Source organism: Phycodurus eques, chromosome 5 (assembly GCF_024500275.1).
Source record: "Phycodurus eques isolate BA_2022a chromosome 5, UOR_Pequ_1.1, whole genome shotgun sequence".
Lineage (NCBI taxonomy): Eukaryota > Metazoa > Chordata > Actinopteri > Syngnathiformes > Syngnathidae > Phycodurus > Phycodurus eques.
Genome location: NC_084529.1, coordinates 32,165,190 through 32,187,110, shown reverse-complemented (window position 1 = coordinate 32,187,110; position 21,921 = coordinate 32,165,190). Strand labels below are relative to the sequence as shown.

At 49.2% G+C, this 21,921-nt stretch overlaps 1 protein-coding gene across 2 annotated transcripts; it reads right to left on the bottom strand.

Moving 5' to 3' along the window:
* Nucleotides 1-743: 743 nt before the first annotated feature.
* LOC133402520 (zinc finger protein 609-like) lies at nt 744-21,683 on the bottom strand. 2 transcript variants are annotated; one of them, XM_061676367.1, is made up of 8 exons: nt 21,282-21,683; nt 18,039-18,895; nt 11,799-12,024; nt 9,955-10,042; nt 7,250-9,290; nt 5,664-6,045; nt 1,765-2,112; nt 744-1,158 (listed from the first exon to the last, which is right to left on the bottom strand). In XM_061676367.1, exons 2-8 carry the CDS (start codon nt 18,771-18,773, stop codon nt 1,085-1,087), a joined length of 3,894 nt encoding a protein of 1,297 aa, XP_061532351.1. In that variant the 5' UTR covers nt 18,774-18,895; nt 21,282-21,683; the 3' UTR covers nt 744-1,084. The 2 variants fall into 2 exon arrangements, with proteins under 2 accessions (XP_061532351.1, XP_061532352.1); XM_061676368.1 differs by lacking the exon at nt 21,282-21,683 and adding an exon at nt 20,881-21,009.
* Between the last annotated feature and the right edge of the window lie 238 nt (nt 21,684-21,921).

Below are 21,921 nucleotides of genomic sequence, written 5' to 3'. Positions count from 1 at the left end.
GTTGACAAAAAGGAAACCTCGTGAAAATCAATTGAGAAATGAGCAAGTTACGACTTCGTTTCGAGATCAATGCATTGCCTTTGATGGGAACGTCGCCCCCACCGACACGGAGGCCACGGAGGAACGTCGGTTAGCTAGAGCGTGCGGGCGTAACGCGTCTTCTGGGGATGTCCGCAGCCTTGCGTTTTGGCCGATATTTTCAATTTTCGATCCGATCCTTGTTTTTTTGCTGACATGGGACCGAGTTCCGATCTTAGAGATTGGCTCGGGACACCCCCGTCTTCCTATCTGCGGTATCTGAACAATGAAAGATTTTTCGTAGATGACAGTCGAGTCGATGATTCATCTATATGATATATTTTTTCAATCCAAACGCATTTTCGGTGTCACGGACCGGTTTCGCGTGAAGACATATTTCAACACAGGCATAGAAACAAAATAAAAGCAAATGACGGCTATTTGCAAAATCTTTAAGTCGGCCGATCGGAATTTGAGATGCCAAAAACAGGAGATTCGCGGCCAGTCGCTTTCTTGCGGCTCATCCGCGAGCCGGTCCGACATCGTGGAAACCGGGGAGCCGGGGCCCGAAGGGCGGGCAGGCGACCGCTTTGATTGGGCGCATCGCGGCGATGTCACTGAGGAGGCGGGGCCTGGCGTGGTTGGTCCAGCTACATGTTTTTAATAGGATCCACAAGAGTAGAAAAACAACCAAGACAAAAAAAAAAAAAAAAAAAAAAAAAAAGAAGGAAACAAAACAGCATCCAACCTCTTAAAATTATTCCTCTGTACACTATTTACACATACGCGCACACACACGACAGTACAGCTACACACCGAGTGGGGCGGGGGGGGCGGTCCGAAGCCTGACACCGCTGCGGCCCCGTGGGAAGGCTGTGCTCTGATTGGTCACTCCACAGTGTTTTGTACTCGATGAAACGGCGAGGAAGAGGAGGAAGCGGTTCCGTCCTTCCGCCGTCCGGCCGTCCGCGGGGGCGGCGGGACCGGGGCCCGCCCGTCGTCGCGGCGACGGCTTCCTCGTGAGATCCGCTCACACGAGCGGGGCCGGCGGGCCGCGCTGCCTTCCTCACCTCCGCGGGGGCGGGTACACGGACGGCGCCGACGCCTGCTGACTGGCGACCATCGCCGACGACGACAAGCCTGACGACAGACGGACAGGCGGAGTCACAGATGGAGTTTGGCCGACAGGAACGCAAATCGTGGCCACCGGTTGGTACCGGGAAGGAAGGAAGGAAGGAATTAAGGAAAAAGCAAGCAAGGCAGATGGACAGAAATAAGAAACAAGAAAGTAAGTCAAGCGGGAAAACAGAAAAGAAGCAAGAGTCAAGAGTAAAAGTGCAAAAGGAGAGGAAGAAAAGAAGTGGCAGCTCAGACGCGCGAAAGGAAAAAGGGAACCAGAACGAAAAAGGGACCAAAGACAGAAATGAAGGAAGAAAGAAACAAAAGAACAGAAGATGAAGGAAATAAGGAAAATGGAAGAAGGTAGGAAAGACGGAATAAAGGAATTTAGAAAAAGGAAACAGGAAGGATGGAAAGAAATACGGAAGAAAAGGTAGGAATCGAGAACAAAGGAAAGACAACAAATAAGGAAAACTGAAGTTAAAAGCAAGAAAGGAAGGAAACAAAAGGAGGAAGGAAGGGAATGTGAGAAAGTCAGGAACGAAAGTAGCAAGGGGGAAGGGAATCGAAAAAGGAATGAGGAGCAAAGGAAATAGGAAGTGAGGAAAAGAAGGACGGGAGAGTCACCTGCGGCGTACGCCAGGTCGTACTGGCCGGCGAGCAGCGGGTAGGCCAGGTGGTGATGGTGTTGGTGGTGCTGATGGTGCGCGGGCAGCCCGCGCTGCGAGGGCGACGATCGCGGCGGCCGCTCGCCGTCGCGCTCGTGCGGCGTCTTGTCGGCGGCGGGCGACTTGCTCTTGTAGTGGCTGGCGTGCTGCTGCAGGAGCTCCAGCGCTTTGGCCTCGCCGCCGCCCGCCGCCGCCCCCCTCACCGTGGGGCTGGAACGGGACGCGTTCTCGCCGGCGCCGCCGCCCTCCTCCGCCGCCGCTTTGCCGGCGTACGGCGAGAAGGAGTAACCGGCGGGGAGGTACGAGCCTGAGGACACACCCGTGCGCCGTCGGTTAGACTTTGGTGGGCTTCGATCCCGTCGTGCTTCTTTCGCTCGCTTTCGATGGTGACCGTTGGCTCGCTTTTGTTTTTTCATCTCTCTGCTGTTTTTTTTGGTCTCATCTCTGCAGTGTTTGTTCCGTCTTTGTTCCCCCCCCGTTTTTTTGGTGTCGGTCTCACTTCGAATAGAGTTTTATCGTGTTTCAAGCTCTATTATGACGGTCTTTGTTGTGTTTGACACGCTTTACGAGTCCAAATAATCTCCGAAATCTCGCCGCCTGAAATGTTTTGTTGGTTTATTTTGTGAGGTGCGTGTGAATACAGATGCAGTAATCAAGCACTACATTGGGGTTCAGATTTTGTTGAGGTGAAGTTATTTGAGTTGTTGCTCTATTTGTACAATATTTTTGTGTTCTTCATTTCTCTTGGTCTCAATACGGGAAGTCCTCGAGCGACGACGTACTCGACCTACGACGTTTCGACTTTACGCCGCCCGTGCCTCGTCCGCCATTTTGTCCCCGCACCGTCGTGTTTCTGCTTCGCTAGTGCATCGTGCCCGTCCTGTGTTTGTGCGGCGGGAGTATCTTGGCCTTTTTCACACTCTCAGCAGTAATGCTACGTACGGCATCTTACTTTTTTTATTTGAATTTCTTCGTACGAAGTGTTAACCTTTCCCGCTACGGTCACCTGACGCAGGGGTCAACTCCCTTCTCTCGTCGCACGATAAAGGCACGAAGCGCCCGATTTGCTGCTTTAACGGCTTTATTAGCTCCTCTGCGCATTCGACATCAACGGGTCCTCCGCTAATCGCTCCTCTCCCCCCCGGTCGCCGTCGCTACACTTGCCACTGTACACACTCGCACCGGCGCGCGCTCCTTCCTCCTTCGCAGTCACCGTCTCACTCGCACATCGACGCACGCGCCCGCAGACGTGGCCCGATGGCGAAGATCGTCGCCTGCCGCCGCGGGGGACCGAGGTTCGAGACGCCGACCGGACCGTCCGCCGCCATCCCCCCGGACTCACGGCGGCGGTGTCCTTGAGCGAGACACCGATACCCCGAAATGCTCCCCGGGCGCTTTAGCTGCCCCCTGCTCCAGTGTGTTCCGCTAATGTGTATGCGTTCACTGTGATGGGTTAAACGCAGAGAACACATTTCATGTGTGTGTCATGTGAACATGCATGCATGTTCATGACAATAAAAAGTGATTCTTCTTCTTCTTCACACACGCTGAGCTTGCTGTCACAATCACGTGGGACAATACCCGTAACAGAAGTATTTCGCTGTAAATTTCGACTTTAACGGTGAAATCCTACTTACGCGGCGTCACGTCACCAGCGTAGGAACGGAACTATATATCTATTGTGTGTGCTTCAATGTATTTGCATTGCTTTAAAAGTATGTTTAAAGACCTTTGGGAAAAACTGTAAATGCTATAAAAACGTGCCGCGGGTGTATTTAAATCGGGTATTTCGGACTTATTGCAAGGGTGGACTGGAATGAAATGACTGCATCCAGATCATCTTATGAATGGATAAGCAATTTATCATCATATAAACAACTACTTGATGAACAGCTGATGCAAAAATGGACGATCCTTTTTCATTTGTCGTCGGATTGTAGTGGGAGACCTTCTGGCCCCGCAGCCGTCAGTCAGTCAGGAGGCCGATTGGCCAAAGGTTTTGTATCACTTGCGAGCAACGCCTGGTCTGTTGCTTTGCTTCAGACACTTTGGTGAATGCTGTTTTGTCTTTGAAAGATCATGGACCAACGCGGCGCAATTTGAAAGGATTTCATCTATGAACGGGCACGCGCGTGTCGCTACGGTCCCATCCACGTTCGCGCAGTGAAGCCACCGTGGCAGATGTAGACGTCCGTGACTCATTTCTTCGCGACGTCGCTAACGTACTCGGAAGAGCGAGAGCAGGACCCCCAACTTTGCGGCGGACAAGTTACACTCCTTTGCGGCTCTTTCCATCTCCCTGCAGCCGTGGCCAGCGGCATTTGTTTGGGACACCTTTCTCAACGAACGCTGCCTCTCTTCGCCGTGTTGAACGAATTCAGCTTTCATTTCGTAAGATTCGCGGATCGTGCGTCGGGATTTGTCGTGCCGCTATTACTCGACAAGACGCGTCCCTCTGATTGGCTAGCGCCCGCTGGACGGACTCAGACTTTCTTTTGATTGGTTATGGTGTGAAAGCACTTCCTCGACACGCGCGCGGGGCCAGTCGTTCCCAAAAAGTTGATGCGCTGGATTTCCAGCACTGCACCCGAGTACTTTAAGCCATTGTTGTAAGTGTTTTTTTTTCTGCTATCTGCTGCTTTTTTCCCCCCTTGGCGTTTTCCTCCTGCCCTTTTCTACTCGCTGTGTCTTTGTGACGTTTGAATCGTCTTTGATGTGTTTCCCTTGGTGGCGTTATCTCAGCTTTCAATGATTTTTGATGGTGTCTCTGCAGTGTTTTTCCTGTCGCTGTGGTGTTTCTATCCGTTTTTACCATTGCTCTTTTGTGACGTCTTAATTTTCATCATGTCTTTGATTTCTCGATTTAATTTCCTTTTTGTTGTTTTAATTTTGTCTTGGTTGTATTTCTATTGCATCGTTTTTCTTGTCTTGGTGTTCTGATTGCTGTTATTGTTTTTATTGATTTGATCACATCATTGTTGTATTCTCTTTTTTGCCTTTCACGATTTTGTGCTAGTGTAATTCACTGAGTCTTTGTTTGAACTCATTCACGGCCACTGACTGATTTAGAAGTCAAATATCCATGTTAACTGGGAGGGCTGGCAGTGAATTCATTGTCTCAGGCCCGAAAGACAATCGGCTTGTTTTCGGGCCGATTCTGCCCCTTCCCGACCAAGCGTGTCAATCGTCAGACATTCTTAAGTCTTATAAGATGACGCTATAAGATTGTCCTTAGGTCAGATGTGCGATTTGTCTCGATTTTAACGAACTTGTTCCATGTTTACGTCAACAACTCCCGTGTGTGTGGGGAACGCCAACTGCTGCTGCGTCGCGACGCCGAGAGTGGTGACGTGGCACAGAATGTAGCCAATCAAGAAACAACAACCCCGACGACTCAACAAGAGGAAGCGACCTTTCGTGAAAACAAAAATGTCTTACCCGATGTCGTTTTCTGTATATAAAAGTGGGTTCGTATTTTGAGAACATCGCCATTTTACAAGGCTCTCCCTCGACTCCGGCGACCTTCGGGAACACTCGGGAAACCTTGTCGCAAAGCTGGAAGGGCTTCTTCGGTTTCGTGAGATTACGTGTGATCTCGTGAGACTTTGAACGGAATCTTTGTGTGCGGTGTTCTGTGTCGATATTAGCGGAGCGCACCACACACGTGACGACCAAAACTGTTAACTCTCTTTGAGTGTGGGGGTCAAAGAAAAAAAACATCTTTTTAAGATTTGAAAAGTCTTAAGTTTTGGTTTTGTTGTTTTTCCTCAAAGTTGCGTCTTTATCATGATACGGAGTTTCGAGGCACGTCTTTATTGTGGTTGTCATAGCGACAAGCGCAGCCAGCTCCGGGCTTACCGTGGTAATTCTGCATCATGACGGAGGGCACGCCCCTGTACCCGGGGTGTCCGGGGTGCCCGGGCTCGTAGGCCTGCCCGTAGCCGTAGGGTCCGTGCATGTAGGGCACGTAGCCCTGGTGCTGCGCCAGGGGGGCCGAAAACTGCACGTGGGCGGGCCGCGCCTCCTTGGCCGCGGCCCGCTGCTGCTGCTGCTCCTCCGGGGGCACCTGCGCCCGGGCCTCCGCCCCCTCCTTGGCCTCCTCTTTCTGCGGCGCCGCCTCCTTCTGCCGCAGACGCTCCTCCTTCAACTTCCTGTCGTGCTCGCGCTCGTCCTCCTGCGCTTTGGGGGCGTCCGAGTACTTGTTGGGGTACACGTACGGCCACAGGCGGGCGTCGGGCTCCTGCGAAAAGCGGGCGGCGGTCGGTTAGGAGGGATGCCCGCATCGCGAACGAACAAACCGCAGATGTCATATCGGGGGTTCCGAGATTGCAAGATGGAAGTTGGAAACGAGGGCTGCGCTGTGTAAATTTGGTCTCTAGCGAGCAATCGCGTTACTGCTCGACATCGTCTCGGAACGGCTTTTAGATTTTTCCATAGCAAAGTTTATATTGCCATATATATTGTATCCCGTTAGTTACCATGAAGGGAATCAATTTGTACCAGGATATGAATTTGATATTGCCATATGGTCTGTCCCTACTCGGAATTAACAAATGGGGGAAAAAAACTGAAATGTACAAAATTGAAGGTTAGTGCTCGATGGGGAAAATACAATTTGGCATAATCCTGAGTAAAACAAGTCCAGTTGAATATCGAGAGCCGATGCGTTGCCGGAAAATACTTGAGGCAAGACGGAGATGCTTTTTGTATTTCTTTGGATGTTGAATGGGACTTTTGGGGAGGGGGAAGGGCTATTTTCTTTGCACATTTTCAATGTAGACTTTGTTGGCATTTTTTGGCTCAGTGGGATGAAGAATGCTGAACTCAACATTCAAATTTGCTCAAGTTACAAATAAAGCAGTTGAAATGGCCTGCTTTTTAACTATTATGTTTGCATCGCTGCCCGCTTATGACAAGAGTAAATGTTGATAAATACACTACGTGCTTGAATATGAAGCCTTTCCAATAATTCCCAGTTAATTCCCACAATTCTGAAGAAAGGTTTCCAGTTTCACAATTCAACATTTATAAAGTCAGTAGGCGCAGATTCTTTTTGGAACTTGTCCTGCACCAACGCAAGAAAACCCTTACTTCCGTGCCGAGGAATTACACGGACGTCAATTTCCGACAAAAAAATAGCGCTTTGAAGGCCAATAACAAACTCAAGTATTTCGTAGCGACATGACAAGATTTGGCAAAAAACGACAACGTGTCAAAATGCTTGTGCACCTCCTAGATAGTTCCGAAAATCCCTTTGCAGTGATTGGGGAGGGAGCAAAAATGAATGATGGCATTCATCATTTCCGAATCTCAAATCAGTAGAAATTCGGGCGGGTGCGCCAATTGCTCGCAAACTTCCGCTTTTGGCGTGGGGCTTGAACCGGAGCCCCACGTTCCCCAAATTCCCCACCTATGTCCTTCAAACGGAGCAAGCGTGGTCGTACCTGTCTGTACCACATGGCGGCCTCGTCCTTCCCGTGGTGCCCCGTTTCACTCAGCTTCATCTTCAGCCCTTCGGGCGGGGCGGCGGCCTTGGGGTCCTCGCTCTTTACCATGATGACGGACTTGGCCTGCTCCGGCCCCGCCTCCTTGGGCTTGGCGAGGGCGGGGGCCGGCGTCAGGGTGGGCGGCCCCGCCGAGGCTTTCCCCTCCGCCTTCTTGTCGCCGGCCATCTTGTCGGCCAGCCTCTGCCGCTCCTCGCACTGCTGCCGGTAGGCGGGGCTGGAGGCCAGCAGGTGGGCGTGGTAGGCCTGGTCGGGGGAGTACGAGTAGGGCTGGGCGTAGTACTGGTTGTAGTAGAGCGGCGGGGGGGCGTACACATTGGCACGCTGCTGGATGACCGACGGCTGCGGGGGTCCGGGCTCCGTCTTCCTGTCCTCCTGAGGCTCCGCTTTCACCTTGACCTCCTCGGCCCCCTCCGGGCCCTCCTCCTTCTTCGGCCGGCCCTCCGCGTGCGGCGGCAGCGGGGCGGCGGCGGACGCGGGACTGGCGTTGGCGTAGCCGGAGGGGTAGTAGGCGTCGTAGTTGGGGTAGTAGGGGGCTTCCTTGGCGGGCAGCCCTTGAGGAGAGAACAGCGCCTTCTTGGGGTCGGGCTCCGTTTTCACCTTGACGCCGTCCGCCTTCCCTTCGCCGTCCTCGCCGGCGTCAGAAATGTCGGAGTAGGCGGGGCTGCCGGTCTGGACGGACACGCCTCCGTCGGCACCGTTTTGCCCCAGGGCGCCCTCCGTCCTGCCGCTGCCTCCCAGGGACGGGCTGGGCGCGTTGTCCGAGAAACTGTAGACTTTGTCGGCCGCCGCCTTGATGCTCGCCAAGCGGCTCTGCTGAGCTTCCGAGGAGCCGTTGAGCAGGGCGTCGCCCGCTTCCGCATATCCCTCCTCCGGCCGCGCCCCCTTCGGACTGTCGGCCTCCCGCCTCTTCTTGTCTTTCTTCTTCTTGTCTTTGGCGAGGGGGCTGGAGCCGGGCTCCACAAGCGAGGGGTTTTTTGATTGGTTGTTCTTTGGGGTCGGTTGCATCACGGAGCCCAGCGCGGGAGAGGCGGCCTGCAGGTTGTAAGAGGGCGGCGCGGAGGGGCCGGCGGGCGCCACGGGGCGACCGGGCTTCATGCCCTTCGAGGCCATTTTGTCCATTTTCCCTCCGGCCGCCATCTTCTTGGCTTTCCTGTCGTCTACGCCGTCGTTACTCGCCTCGTCTGTCAAACACTCGCCGTCCGTGCCGTCGGGCTCGCCCTCGCCAGTCGTCTTCTTGCCGTGCTTGGTCGGCTGCTTCCCCGGCGATGGCGAGGGGGCGTCGAAGCCCCGGCCTTTAGGTGTGGCGGAGCGCGCCGGGGAGATGGCGGCGCCGTTGCAGGAGGCGGCGTCGGGGTGGAGGCCGGGCTCGTCGCCGTATTCACTGTCGGCGTCTTGCTCGTGGTTGTGGGGACGCGCCGTGTGGTACTTGTCGGCGTCGTGGTGGAGGTGAGCGGGCGTCGGGTGGTACTTGTCGGCATCGTGCTCGTGGTGGGCGCGCGCCTGGTGGTACTTGAGGCCGTTGACGTGCTTGTACTTCTTGTTGCAGTTGGGGTGGGGGCAGTCGATGAGCACGGGTGAGGGGCACGTGCGGTCCAGCTGGGGCGGGGCGGGGGGCTCCGGCTTCCCTGCAGGGAGAGGGTGGGCGGCGCCAGTGGAGTTGCTTCGCATGCGCTTGGACGCTTTGGTGTCCTCGGAGCTGGAGGTGGGCTCCATGTCGGAGGCGGCCTTGCTCTTCCTCTTGGCGGAGGAGGGACTGGCCTTGGCGTCCTCCGCGCCGCCGCCACCAGCGCCGACGGTCTGGCTGCCGCGCCGCCCTTTGCCGTTGGCGCCGGCGGCCCCCCCGCGGGTCTTGCCGCTTCCTTTGTTGTCCGACGACGTGCTGTTGTCGTTGGTCGGCACTCCGCCGCCCGGACGCATCCGCTTGCCTCGGCCGCGCCCGCCTCGCATCTCAACGTCGCTGGTGGGCGAATCGCAGAACCTGCAAGACATCCGCGGCTCGGTCAGCACGTGACAGGCAAATTAGCTTCGGCCTGGTATGCACAAAGACAATCCTATGTCTTGTGAGATGATCAGATAAGACGATCCTACGGTCTGTTGTGTGTTAAGAGTGTATTTGAAATATTAAACGCATTTCATATTTACGACCAAAATCTAACGACTCGGCGAATGGTGACGTGAAATGGAATGTAGTCAATCAGGAAGCGACCTGACTGAAGAACAAGGAAGCGGCCATAAATAAAAACAAACATGTCCTACCCGATGTCATATTTTGTATTAAAGTGGGTTCCACAGACGGCAAAAAGTTTTTCCGGACGACTTTGCCATTCTACAAGACCCCCGCCCGCGGCCCCTTCTGAAACACTGGAAACATCGACGCAACATATCGCGGTAGTGTTTCTTCTTCTTGGTTTTTGTTCCATCACGCGAGATTTCTGTCTTGGTGGGCTGGATTCTAGATCGGTGGTGGAACAGAATCTTTACGTGTGTGGGGTTCTGAGCAGAGATTATCGGAGCGCACCACACACAGTGCTACCCAAACTGTTAAATGCCAGATTTGTTATCTTCACGTGATGGGTCTGCAACAGATGAAGATTGTTTTCAGATCTGTGTACCGGGCCTTAGCGTCCGTTGTGTAAACGAACCTGGGTGGGGCCCAGTCGTGTCTGGTACAGTCCAGCAGGGTTCCCACGTACGTCTTGTTCCTCCACGTCACGTTCACCACCAGCATGCCTGCGCACGGCGCAGGCGAACACACAAAGATGTACAAAGACAAGACATGAACACATTAGCGCATCTTCTAGTGATGCGGAAGTAAGGAATGAAGAACGATTCACGTATTCTTTACTCCCTAATCACTACAAAAGGGGCTTTTTAGTGGACTTGTTTCGGGAACTATTCAAGTCCTCAAGTTGACGTGGCCATTCCAACCAGACTCTCGGCATTTTGACAGTATGTCATTTTGGGAAAATCTTGTCACATTGCTCAATCCAGATTTCAACGTTTTATCCCCACAAAAACTTGTTGTTGTCTTCGTTGAAGAAATAAGCCTTTCTTCTCATAATAAACTTGTTTTCTCTTAATCATATGAATTTGTAAAATCACAACTTTTTTAATTGAAAACAGGCAACTTTAACTCATTGACCTCCGTGGATGTTTGGATTTGTCAACTGGAATCCAAACATTTCCTGCAACCAACGAATGTATTCGTCAAGCACATTTTTCTCCTGGTAGGCGTGGAAGAGAAACTCGACCAGCTCGTCTGTGAACTTCAGGTTCGTAAACCATCGTTACGACTAACAGATCCCTGTAGATCATAGGTGCCAAACTCAAGGCCCGGGGGCCCACCACATCATTTTATGTGGCCCGCAAAAGCAAATTGTGCTCGTTAACTTCCGTGATTTTTTGCTAAAATCTGTACCCAAATTCCAAATTGTCATAATAATAAACAATTATGTTGAGATATTGCATTTTTCTGTTACGACACCCTTCTTCTTCAGCAACTTAAGCAGTACTTGAACAAACTATTATCCTTGTCTTCTGATTTCAAAACTAGTTATCCCTCAATTTGTTGTGTAATGGTAATATGTTTTGGTGATGCACATTAATGAGGGAAAAAATGAACTTAAATGATTTTAGCAAATGGCTGCAATATAACTGAGTGAAAAATGTAAGGGGGTCTGAAGACTTACCGTACCCACTGTACGTATATGTGTGGTAGAAAAAGAGTTAAGTGTGGCGGTAGGTCGTAGAAACTGTGTCGCGATGGTGAGAAAAGATGATGCAGTTCATGGAGTGAATGGCCAACGCCATGTGTATATTTATATTTATAAAAAAAAAAAAAAAAAAAAAAACAGCTGCTGACGTTCAACTCGAGCCATGTGGGGAATCAGCGTTGCTCTGGGCGCGTTTCTTAGTCGTATATCTGTACATAAATGATTATTTTGCCATCAAAAGTTCTTTCTCAGTCTTGTTTTGATTGTTTTATGCAAAAGCAAAAAATATTAACGTCAAAGTCACTGATCTGCTGATCAGTGTTTTTTGGTGTTTTTGGTGAAAACAACGCATTCCGAAATAACCCAAAAAGTTAGAAACAAGCTTTTTTTTCTGGTGAAAGAAGAGTCACCTTTTTCTTTTGGTACGTTCGGTGCTTCTACTGTTGTCACAGAACAATTTTTCTGCGGGTCTTGAAAGATCAGTTAAAATACTCGACACCAGCTGAAAGTCAATGAGTTAAGTGCTGTGGTATTTAGGGGCACCGAAGATTCCTCCTTGGACGCCCAAAAGTTTAAGAAGCCCTCTTATCCACCAAAACTCCCTATATAGACTGATTAGGGAGTAGAGAATGAGCAAATAATTCTGAACACAGTCGTTACGTTTGGAATCATTCGCTCATTCCCTACACCCTTATCACGACAGAGGGAGTAGTGGAATTCCTATTATAGTGAGTAGAAGTAGAAGCATTTGTTGTATTTTTGGTGGCGCCGACCATCTTCCGTCTCCTGCCACACGATGCCTTCCAGGTTGACGCTGGTTCCGGGCTCGCACGGTCCCAGGCACTCCGGCTCAGTGGCCTGCGCCGCGTCCGCCGTGTTGACCGCCACCGAACGCGTGCGCACCATGATCTGCTCGCACGGCGAAGAGATGTCGCTGTTGGCCGCCCCGGCCAGCAGGTGCAAGGGGGGCGGAGCCGGCGTGGGGCTGGGCGACTCCATCTGGAAGGGGGCAGACAGCATTTTGTATTTCAAACAAGCACATAGCTCTGCCTTAGGAAAGTCCACTTAGCTCAGTGCTAACAAACCATGCAAAACGCCTTTGACAAGCTACCGGTTAGCGTCGATAGTTGCGGTTTTAAAGGTAACGGGTATTTGAACACAAACGGTGGAGCAACACATGTAGACAATATAACAATACTCACAGGAATAGATTCTTCGTCCTCTGTAAAGGACGACTAATATTACAGCATCTTACTGAGTCACTTACAGTACAAAATGTTTAATTCTTTCCATTCTAATGAATTATGTTATTGCTCTATGGCAGGGGTATAGGACTAAAATTGAAAGAGGTCCAAATCAAGAAAATGTCTTGAAGATCCTACAGTGTGCTATATCTTCAAGCAGCCTTTTGGTTGCATCTACATCTGCTTGGAATCAGTACTTCAGTCAAATCCCAAAATCTTTTGGAATTTATTATAAAACCATATTTATTATAAACAAATATGTACAACTGCTTATATGTACAGTTGTGCTCAAGTCTGCATACTCTGGTAGAATTTGTGAAATATTTAAATAATATATATTAAAATATGACTGATGACTAAACTAGGACCGTGTCATTATTATTTTTTTTTTAATAATTTTGCTTTTCTGAGATGCCTTAATCGTTTAATTTGAATCCCATTAGAAATACAATTAAATGCGTTTTGCCTGATCCTTCATGTTTTATTTATAGAACGGGACAGACTTTACAAATTCTGCCTGGGTAATCAAACTTATGAGCACAACTGAGAAAAGTAATCCCTGCATATCTAAATAAGAGCGAGTAAATAAAAAGTGAAAATTATACATATTCAAGTGCTGAACTTGAGAAAAATAAAAACATTTTTTTTGTGTGTGTGATTGGTTTCTTAGATGAGTTGAGCGTGTGAGCGTGTGCCGCACCAGAAAGTCCCCCGCAAACGGCGTCACTGGCGGCGTGGCGACGGTGGCTCATGAGCAACGAAGGGTCCAGCGTGCAGGGCCGCGCGCCGAGGGCTCGAAGCGGCTTCGTCTTTTAATTCCATTCGCGTGGTCAGCGGTAATAAGTAGCGATAGACAAGACCCATGTGTTTTTTTCAGGGTCGCTACCGATTATTAATAGTCAGGGAGGCCGACAGCCGATATTTGGAGACAATATTCATTTGCAGGAAAAGGGAAAAGATTGGCGGCAAAATTTGGACTCTTTTAACTTGGTTTAAATGTCTTAAAGCACATGTTTATTCAAAGCGTTTCAGATTTGCAAAACATTTTTCTTTGTTTTAAAGTGCTGATAAACAGTACGAACGTCCTGATCCAACTTCGGATCCGATACCGATATTTGCAGCCTTGAGTTTTGGCCGATACAGCGATAGGTCTGATTCAATTTCAGCAATAATCACACATAATGTACCGTATTTTCCCTACCATAAGGCGCACTTAAAAATCTTAAATTTTCTCCAAAATGCACAGGGCGCCTTATAATGCGGTGCGCCTTATGTGTGCACCGAGTTCCAACATCTATAAATGTTGTGTGATGAGCGCTCCGCTTGACTTTTTTTTTTTGACCGCTTGACCGACTGGGAGCATTTCCTGCCGACAAGCTGCTTATACAGAGGAAAGGCGGACGTCGCTGAGGACAGCATGCGGACGTAAAGGGGGAAGGGTGCGTGTGAAGGAGGACGCTAAGGGCACGCCCCCAGTAGGTATATAGCGCCAGGGTGTGCATTGTGCAAAACAACATTGCCCGAGTTGGAAGACCAACTCGAGCAATGGATTAATGAGCAAAGAACAGCCGGGAGAAGCGTCTCAAGTCGCCATTCGACTGAGTGCAATAACTCTGCCATGTGCAGCAAGTGAGGAAGCTTGCCATCATTCAAGGAGGCTTGACGAAGGAACTGCTGGACATCCGTGTAAACAGGGCGTTCAAAGTGAAGTTGCGAGCGGCGTGGAAGCGATGGATGACAGATGGCGAACACAGCTTTACTAAGACTAGGACGCAGCGCCGGGCGAGTTACGCCACAATTTGTGAATGGATTGTTGATGCTCGGGCTAGCGTGTCTGCTTGCACTGTTGTTCGAGCTTTCGTAAAAGCCGGCATCATTTCTGAGGAGCCGCACGGCGACGAGACCGACTCCGACAATGACGAGAGGGAACCAGGCGTGTTTGATGGAGAACTTGCCCAGCTGTTCATTTCGGATACAGAAGATGAGGACTTTGATGGATTTGTGGATGAGGATTGATCCAAAAATAACTTGAGTACATTGTTAAATACTTCGATAAAGTACAACCGAACTCAGTTTTGCTCCCGCTGCCTTTTTAAAAACATTGTTTTAGCGTGCTTGCATGCTACTGTACGTTTTAAGCGAGCGTATGTTTTACCATGCCTGCGTCCAATAATACGGTGCGCCTTATGTGTATGTGTTAAATACAGAAATAGGCCCCGTAACTGAGACTGCGCCTTTTAATACAGTGCGCCTTACGGTCGTGAAAATACGTAGTTTTTTTTTTTTTTAACAGAGGCTGAAGAATACTAGACATTAGCCCGTCAATGGCATTTTCTATTATTATATGTTAGCATTAAGCTAGCGGGGGCATTCTTGAGGCAAATTGTTAGAATGTTAGAAAAGGCTTGATGATCAAGTGATATTACTCAAATAGAGAACAATAATCAGAAACTGTGGGTCTGAGAGAAACGGACTCATTTATTATTAACCAATTGGTTACATAAAGTAACTGCTGTGCACATCTTGACCTCTGAGGGGCGGTGTGGTGGCGCGCATTGAGATACACAAGCAGTAACAAAGAAAGTAGAAGTCACGACCGAATACTGTTATTATAACTCGTGTTTCACAGAGTTTGAATATATGCTAGAGAGTATCGTTAGATTGCCTGTTTGTATGTGTTTATACAGTGTTTGTGGACCAATATTTATTATTTTGAGAGCTAAAAGTGTTGCGAGTTCGATGTTAATGTTCGATAGCTCGCCAGTGGTGCTTTACATTCATTGTGTTAGCGTTGAGCTAGCAATTTTTGTGAACAAAAACGAAGAAAGAAACAAAAGGTCTGTTGGAGAGACTGTGCCAGTCCATGAAAGTGAACATTCGTCTGCCACGTGCAATAAACTTCTCTGTCGATTAGTTTTTCAGTTAATCGCATAGAAGAAAAACAATTTTAATTTCCACCTCTTTTTTCAAAAACAGGACATGATTTCAAATTGCGGTGCAAAAAACACACAAACATGAATTGATGACGATCTGCAAAAATGTTGATCATTGTTCTCCAAAGTCAGAGCAGATGTTTGCATATGTCATATTTTGATGAAAAACACAAAGCTAATCATTCTGCTTTCATGGAGGATGTCAGAAATCGGAGAATATTTACTGTTGAGAGGCTGAAATTCCCAGGATTTGGACAATTGAGATGGCGCCTACCAGAGTGGTAACACGCTCTCGTACCATTTATGTTTATGTCCTTTTTCTTAGTCTTTGGAGAAATTATGCGACTTACTTACACAAGTAAAGACTTGCTAAACATTCGGGAGTCTACTCCGGACATTCTTTCACAAATCCACAGTTTTTTCTTTGAGTTACTCACCGGCAGAGCTGCTGCATTTTATGGAGCACGGAGGAAGCGAAGACGACGCCACAGAAGAAAGCGTGCCCGAGTCCAGGTTACGCTTTGACAGCGTGGATTCCGAATACCGCTCCTGTCAATTCACCACGCAAAACTCCACTCTCTACCCAACCAAAGTGACGATTTTAATCTTTCACAAAGACCAGTCAAGACCCTGTGCTTCACGGGGACATGGCTTTGTGAATGGTGTGGTAAGGCTTCCAACTAAACCAAGCGGACCGCGACACGGAGCTATCAGGGAAAACAGAAGGTGGCGCAATATGCTTCCTATTCAACGCAAAATGGTGTACCGACGTCACGGAGCTCAACACACACTGCAGCCTGGACTTGGAGTCGCTATTTCTAAAATGTAAGTCATTCTACGTACTGTGCGAGCTGCTATGGCAGGCTGAAGTGCTTGTACAGTTCTATTCCCGGTGCAGCTTTGGATTTGTCTGATCACTGTTTAATACACTTAACACAAACATACAGGCACAAAATTAAAGGTGCAAAGCCGATGGTGAAAACAGTGAAAAAGTGGACCAATGAAGCAAAGTTAGAACTTCAACATTGTTTTAGACCGCACAGATTGGAGTGTCTTTGAAACTTCAACTGGCAGCCTGGATGATATACAGACAATGTCACATCCTAGAACAGCTTCTGTGAAGATGTGTGTACCAACAACGACCTTTCGCCCTTTCAATAACACTGCCAAACTTCAACAACTTCGCCAGGCCAGAAACCAGCTGACAAAAGAAATTAACATTGCCAGGAGGAATTATGCAGAAAAGCTGGAACAACAGTTTACTGCTAACTACTCTAAGTCAGTCTGGAGTGGTCTACAATGGCTAACCAACTACAAGCGACCATCACCCAAGTGGAGAACAATAAAGGACTGGCTGACGACTTGAACACCTTCTACTGCAGGATTGAAAAGGAATGACCGCACCTCAACACAGCCAGCTGTCAAACTCATGAAGTTTACAGACGACACCACAGTCATCGGCCTCAAGTGGAGAGGTCGGAGCTGTGGTGCGGCCGATACAACCCGGAGCTGAACACACTCAAGCCTGTAGAGCTGATCCTGGACTTCAGGAGGCATCCTTCGCCACAGCTGCCCCTCATGCTGTCCAACGGCCCTGCGTCAACTGTCGAGACCTTCAAGTTCCTGGGAATTACAGTTTTTCAAGACCTGAAGTGGGAGACCAACATCAACTCCATCCTTAAAAAGGCCCAGCAGAGGCTGTACTTCTGAGGAAGCACGGCCTCCCACGGTAGTTCTCCACAGCGGTCATCGAATCAGTCCTGTGTTCTTCCATCACAGTCTGCTTTGGTGCTGCTACAAAAAAGGACAAATTCCGACTCCAACGGACTGTCAGGACTGCTGGAAAAATTGTTGGTACCCCCCTACCGACCCTTGAGGTCTTTCACGCTGCCAGAACTAAGACAAGCGCATGCAAAATCCTCTTGGAGCCTCCACATCCTGGTCACCACCTCTTCCAGCTCCTTCCCCCAGGTAGGCGCTATCCAACAATGCAAACTAAAATCAGCAGACATTCCAAGAGCTTCTTCTTACTTCTGAAACAGTTGACTTACAATTTCATTACAATATGCTGCCAATTTTGCACATTTCTGTTGGGACACTACTACATTATAAGTGCACTCAATGAAGTAGTCTCGTCACTCTGCACTATTATTTGCTTATCTGCAGAATAGCCACACGTGCTTGAGAACTATCTGCACCATTTGCCCAATTGTCATTGTACCAACATTATCTCATTACTGGTAACCAACCTTTCCTTTGCTAAGCGACTCTCTGTAGTATGTTTTTATGTCCTGAAAGTTTATTTTGTCACAGTGGCTGTCTGTTGCCGTACTAGAGCAGCTCCAACTACTGGAGACATATTTTTTTGTGTTTTTGACATACGGATATAATCTCCGTATATAAATTAGACACAACAAAAATAGCCTTTGCTAAACGGTAAGCATTCGCGATTAACATTAGTGTGCTAGCGATTACAATTTTAGGATGGAAAAAAAAAGAAAAGAAAAATACATCAAATAATGTCTTAAAATCACTTAAAGACACTCCTCTGTGGTTTTTCTCTGTGGTTTTTCACAGGGCCAACAGTGTGTCCGTATGCAACAAGAGTCTCAACATGGAGTGTGTCCAAATGGTTCCGGAAGCTCAAATTGGTCCCGGGTGGCACAAATATGCTTGTATGAATATTTGTTCTTGCCTCGAGGCAGACATTTTTGCATCAACCAATTTTTGTGGTCGACTTAGCAGAGTAAGCCCTCCCCTCCCCAACCCTAAATTGAGTACATCAAAACTAAACAGTCACTCAAATGACATTTATAAAGTAAGACCGGGGTCTTACCTTATCCCCACACAGCATCTTCTTGAGGTTCCGACATTCTCCGTTCTGCATCTCCTCTTCCTCGTCTTCCTCCTCCTCTGTTGTCATGGCGACAGGCTGTCCCATTCCCACCGAGTCCAGAGCCACGTGACCCAAGTGCTCGGCGGTGGCCTGGGCCTCAGAGTTCTGCTGGCCCTCGAAGGGGCTGCCACGAGGGGCCCCGGCAGGCAGAATGGAGGCCCCGGGCGGCAGCGGCGGCTCCTTGTCAATCTCATTTTTGTCCTTCTTAGCCTTTGCGGACAAGCCGTCCTTGTCCTTCTTGACGGCCGGGGGGACCCGGGAGGCTTTGCCGGACTTGTCGCCTCCCTTGGTCAGGGCCGAGCTGAGGTTCTGGGCCACTGGGTCCCGACCCGGAAGCTCCTTCTTGATGGCGTCTGGCGGCGTGGCCGTCTTGACGCCTTCTTTTGAGTTCTTACTGCGCTTGGATTTGGATTTGCTGTCTTTTCCCTGCCCGCTGCCGACAGGACTGACGAACTTGATGTTGTCGGGCAAAGCGGCAACGGCGCCTGGCGGGGCGGCCATGGCGCCGCCGCCCTCCTTACTGCTGGACATCTCCAGTTTGTCCTTCTCCAGGTCGGCGTCCAGGTCAATGATCAGATTGCCCACACCGATGTCCCACTCATCACCGCTGTCGTACGTGTCTACCGCGTTGGAGTCCACACCTTTGCCGCCTGCAGGGCCGCTGCTGAGGGACATCTTAGTAGGGGCGTCCCGGAGAGCCGCAGGGGGGGGCTGCAGGAGGGACGCGCTCCTCCCAGCCGCAGGACGCCGCCTCAGGGCTGGACCCGGCGCCGCCGCCCTGCTGCCCACATGGCCTCCTGCACAACACGAGACATTTTCATATACAGTGTCCGTCCGTTATATCGCGATTCATCGTTCACGTCCGTACTATGTCGCAGATTTTTAAGCGGTTTTTGAAGGGGTTTTTAGACTATACATGCAAGTCTGAATTTCGAGTTGTGCACCTTCATGCTGGCCAGCCCTGAGCTCTACTGGAAGACATGCAGCGCTTACGTTTAATAATAATAATAATAAATTTTATTTAATATTACCGTAGAATCAATGCAATTTTTTGGTAATAGCTTGTCTATGGCGTTTTGATTACCGGTATATGATTTCATTAGACAAAAGGATATGGTTTGGTAACTTTGGTTGAACATTTTGGTGAGTCTGGACTCAGTTCACTCTATATTTATGGTGGATAAATGTTTTTCAGACAAATATTTACAGTAATTATGACTACTTTTGTGTTCTCGTGGGTTAGCGATTGACTAGCATGTTACGCCTTATGTACCAAATGGTGTTACATTGCTGTCGTCAGAACAGAAGCCCTTCGTAAACACGACCTTGCACACACACCAATGTAAATATGAAAACATTAGATTGTATCAGTCTTTTAGTAACATTTATTTGGGCTATTGCCTTCTGATACTAATATTTGGATGACTAACATGCTGATGTGTTACACTCAGTTGTGATTGACATAATATTTTAAAACATGATTATTATACTGTGGTCATTGGTCGCATTCTGATCCAAACTAGACTTTTGATGACATTGTTTAACTTTATTAGATTATAGTTTGTGCACTTTAATAAGCTTGTTCTAGTTCCACCATTTTGTCACTTTTCCCATCGATAATGTGCACGAGACACATACGGGTCAGTTTTCAAGCTAGTTAGTTCGTTGGTTAGATAGATGAGATAGCTGCATTTCTATTATATTACATATAAAAAGAGCAAAAATATTTGGTTTTGCCCTCCTCGACCTACAGCAATAAATCATGTCGAAAAACATTCAACAGTAGTCAAATGTACGTGTTATTACGGACGAACAAAAATAATGAAGCTGAAGGCAAATCACGACGAAATAGAACTCCGGAAGTGAGAAAGTTTGCGATGAAGACGCACATTGACATCACGTAGCTTGCGTCACATTCGCCACGTTACGAACGTTTGGAGGGATTTGGGCACACTTATTAAACTACCAACATATTCAAGAGTTAAGTTGAGTGGAAAGAAACGTGTAAAATGAATGCAAACATGTGCCTTAAGACAACACATAAGCACGAATGCCAACTCCCGACTAGCTAGCAAGCTATGTGGCTACCAGTTAGCATGTTAGCCGGGCTGCGTCTCGCTGACAGCTTCGTGCAAAGCCAACATGCACGTCAATACAAGCTCACAGCTCCACCGGGTGAACACTGTGAGCTATAAAAACACACAATAACGCTGCCTTGAGCAGCAAACATCGAATATTGCTCCGGGATGGAGCTTCTTTTCTAAACACTTAGTTGGAGGCCCTCGGTGGCCCGCTACACGGCTAGCGAAATCCATTATCGGACGCGTCTGTTTGGCAAACAGATTACAAGACGAGCGTTAAGAATTTATCTATTATTAAGAATATTGCTACGACTTCACACTTGCAAAATCACTTTCAGGTTGAAAAGCGGAGTCAAAGTGACACTCCGCTTTATGTAACACCAACTGAACCAAACGGGTTCCCTCATGCCTTAATGAAAACACATAAAAGCAAGCATGCTATTAAAACAAGGGTAAACATTGCTAGCAACGATCATTTGAATGTTCCTCTCTTGTCTGAGCTCCATTAGGTGTTCATTTAAATGCCCTTCTTCATTTGTGACTTAAATGCCGCTTGGTACTGTGTGTGTGGTTCTTCCCCCCTCCCCTCCCCATCCCCCCCATTCCTTCTTTCTTACAAGAATCCCCGTTTTTTATTTGCATACTGTAACTTCATGTCTGGAATTTCTACTGTTTAGTATTTTACAAAAGTGAATTCTGACCCAGTGTGGCGTCCGTTCTTTGCGGCGTGATAAACGGTCATAACGTCAACATACATTCAGCTGAAAAGCAACTCGCTCACGGGCGTCGTTTAAAGTACACAAGCGCCTGCTCTCCATCCACCTGCGAGGGAGACACGCTCCTGCTGGAAAACAAGTTGGACTTGGAGTTTGGGAGCAAACACACAAAGCGGCCTGAACGTCATCACGCCCAAGTGACGCGTTTGCTCCCAAAGTCCGCACACGCCAAACTCCAGACGAGGACGTGTCCGACGATGGAAGCAAAGCGCTTAGCTCCCTCCCCGGTCGTCTGTCAGACAAAGACGGCTAGCGGCTAGCGGCTAGCCCGCCGAGCTAGCGGCGAGCATCCAGCCTCGGAGACGCCGACGGCCGCGTCCGCTTACCCGGCTCTCACGATCCCAACGCGGCGCGCATTCAGGTGCACTCCATAAGCCCCCAGACAGCCGGCGAACGGGCGGAAGAGTCAACGTGCTCCCGGCTCAGGCTGGCTGTGGCTGGCCTCGGTGGAGCGCAGCGGCCGTCACGCGTCGGCCCCGGGCGCCCCCCGGCCTGCACGCCGCTGCCAAGCCGCCGCCGAGTCGCACATCCCCGCACTCACTGAGCCGGACCGGCGCGAGCTGGGACGCGGCACGCGTGTCCCATAAGTGACTCGGATAGTCCGAATGCGTCCCAAAGTGCAAACAAAATTAGTCCACTTCCAAAATAATCATAATACTAAAAAAACAAACAATCACGCGAGCGCACGAGAGCCCAGCAGCACGACAGCTAGACCCAGCAAAACCCGGAACGCTGGAACGGAGTGGCTTCTCACTGGAATGGATTCCCACAGAGACAGCACCCGGCTGACGTCACGCCACGGGCCAACCCCATTGGCTACTTCCAAAATGGAAGCGAAACCTGGCAATAATACATATGTTGGATGTTCATCTGAGATTAGCGTTTCAAAATTGTTTACATTGTTTGATGTATATTGCCTTGGCCCGCTTCATTCGTTCAAACTCTTCTTGAATTATCTTTTATATT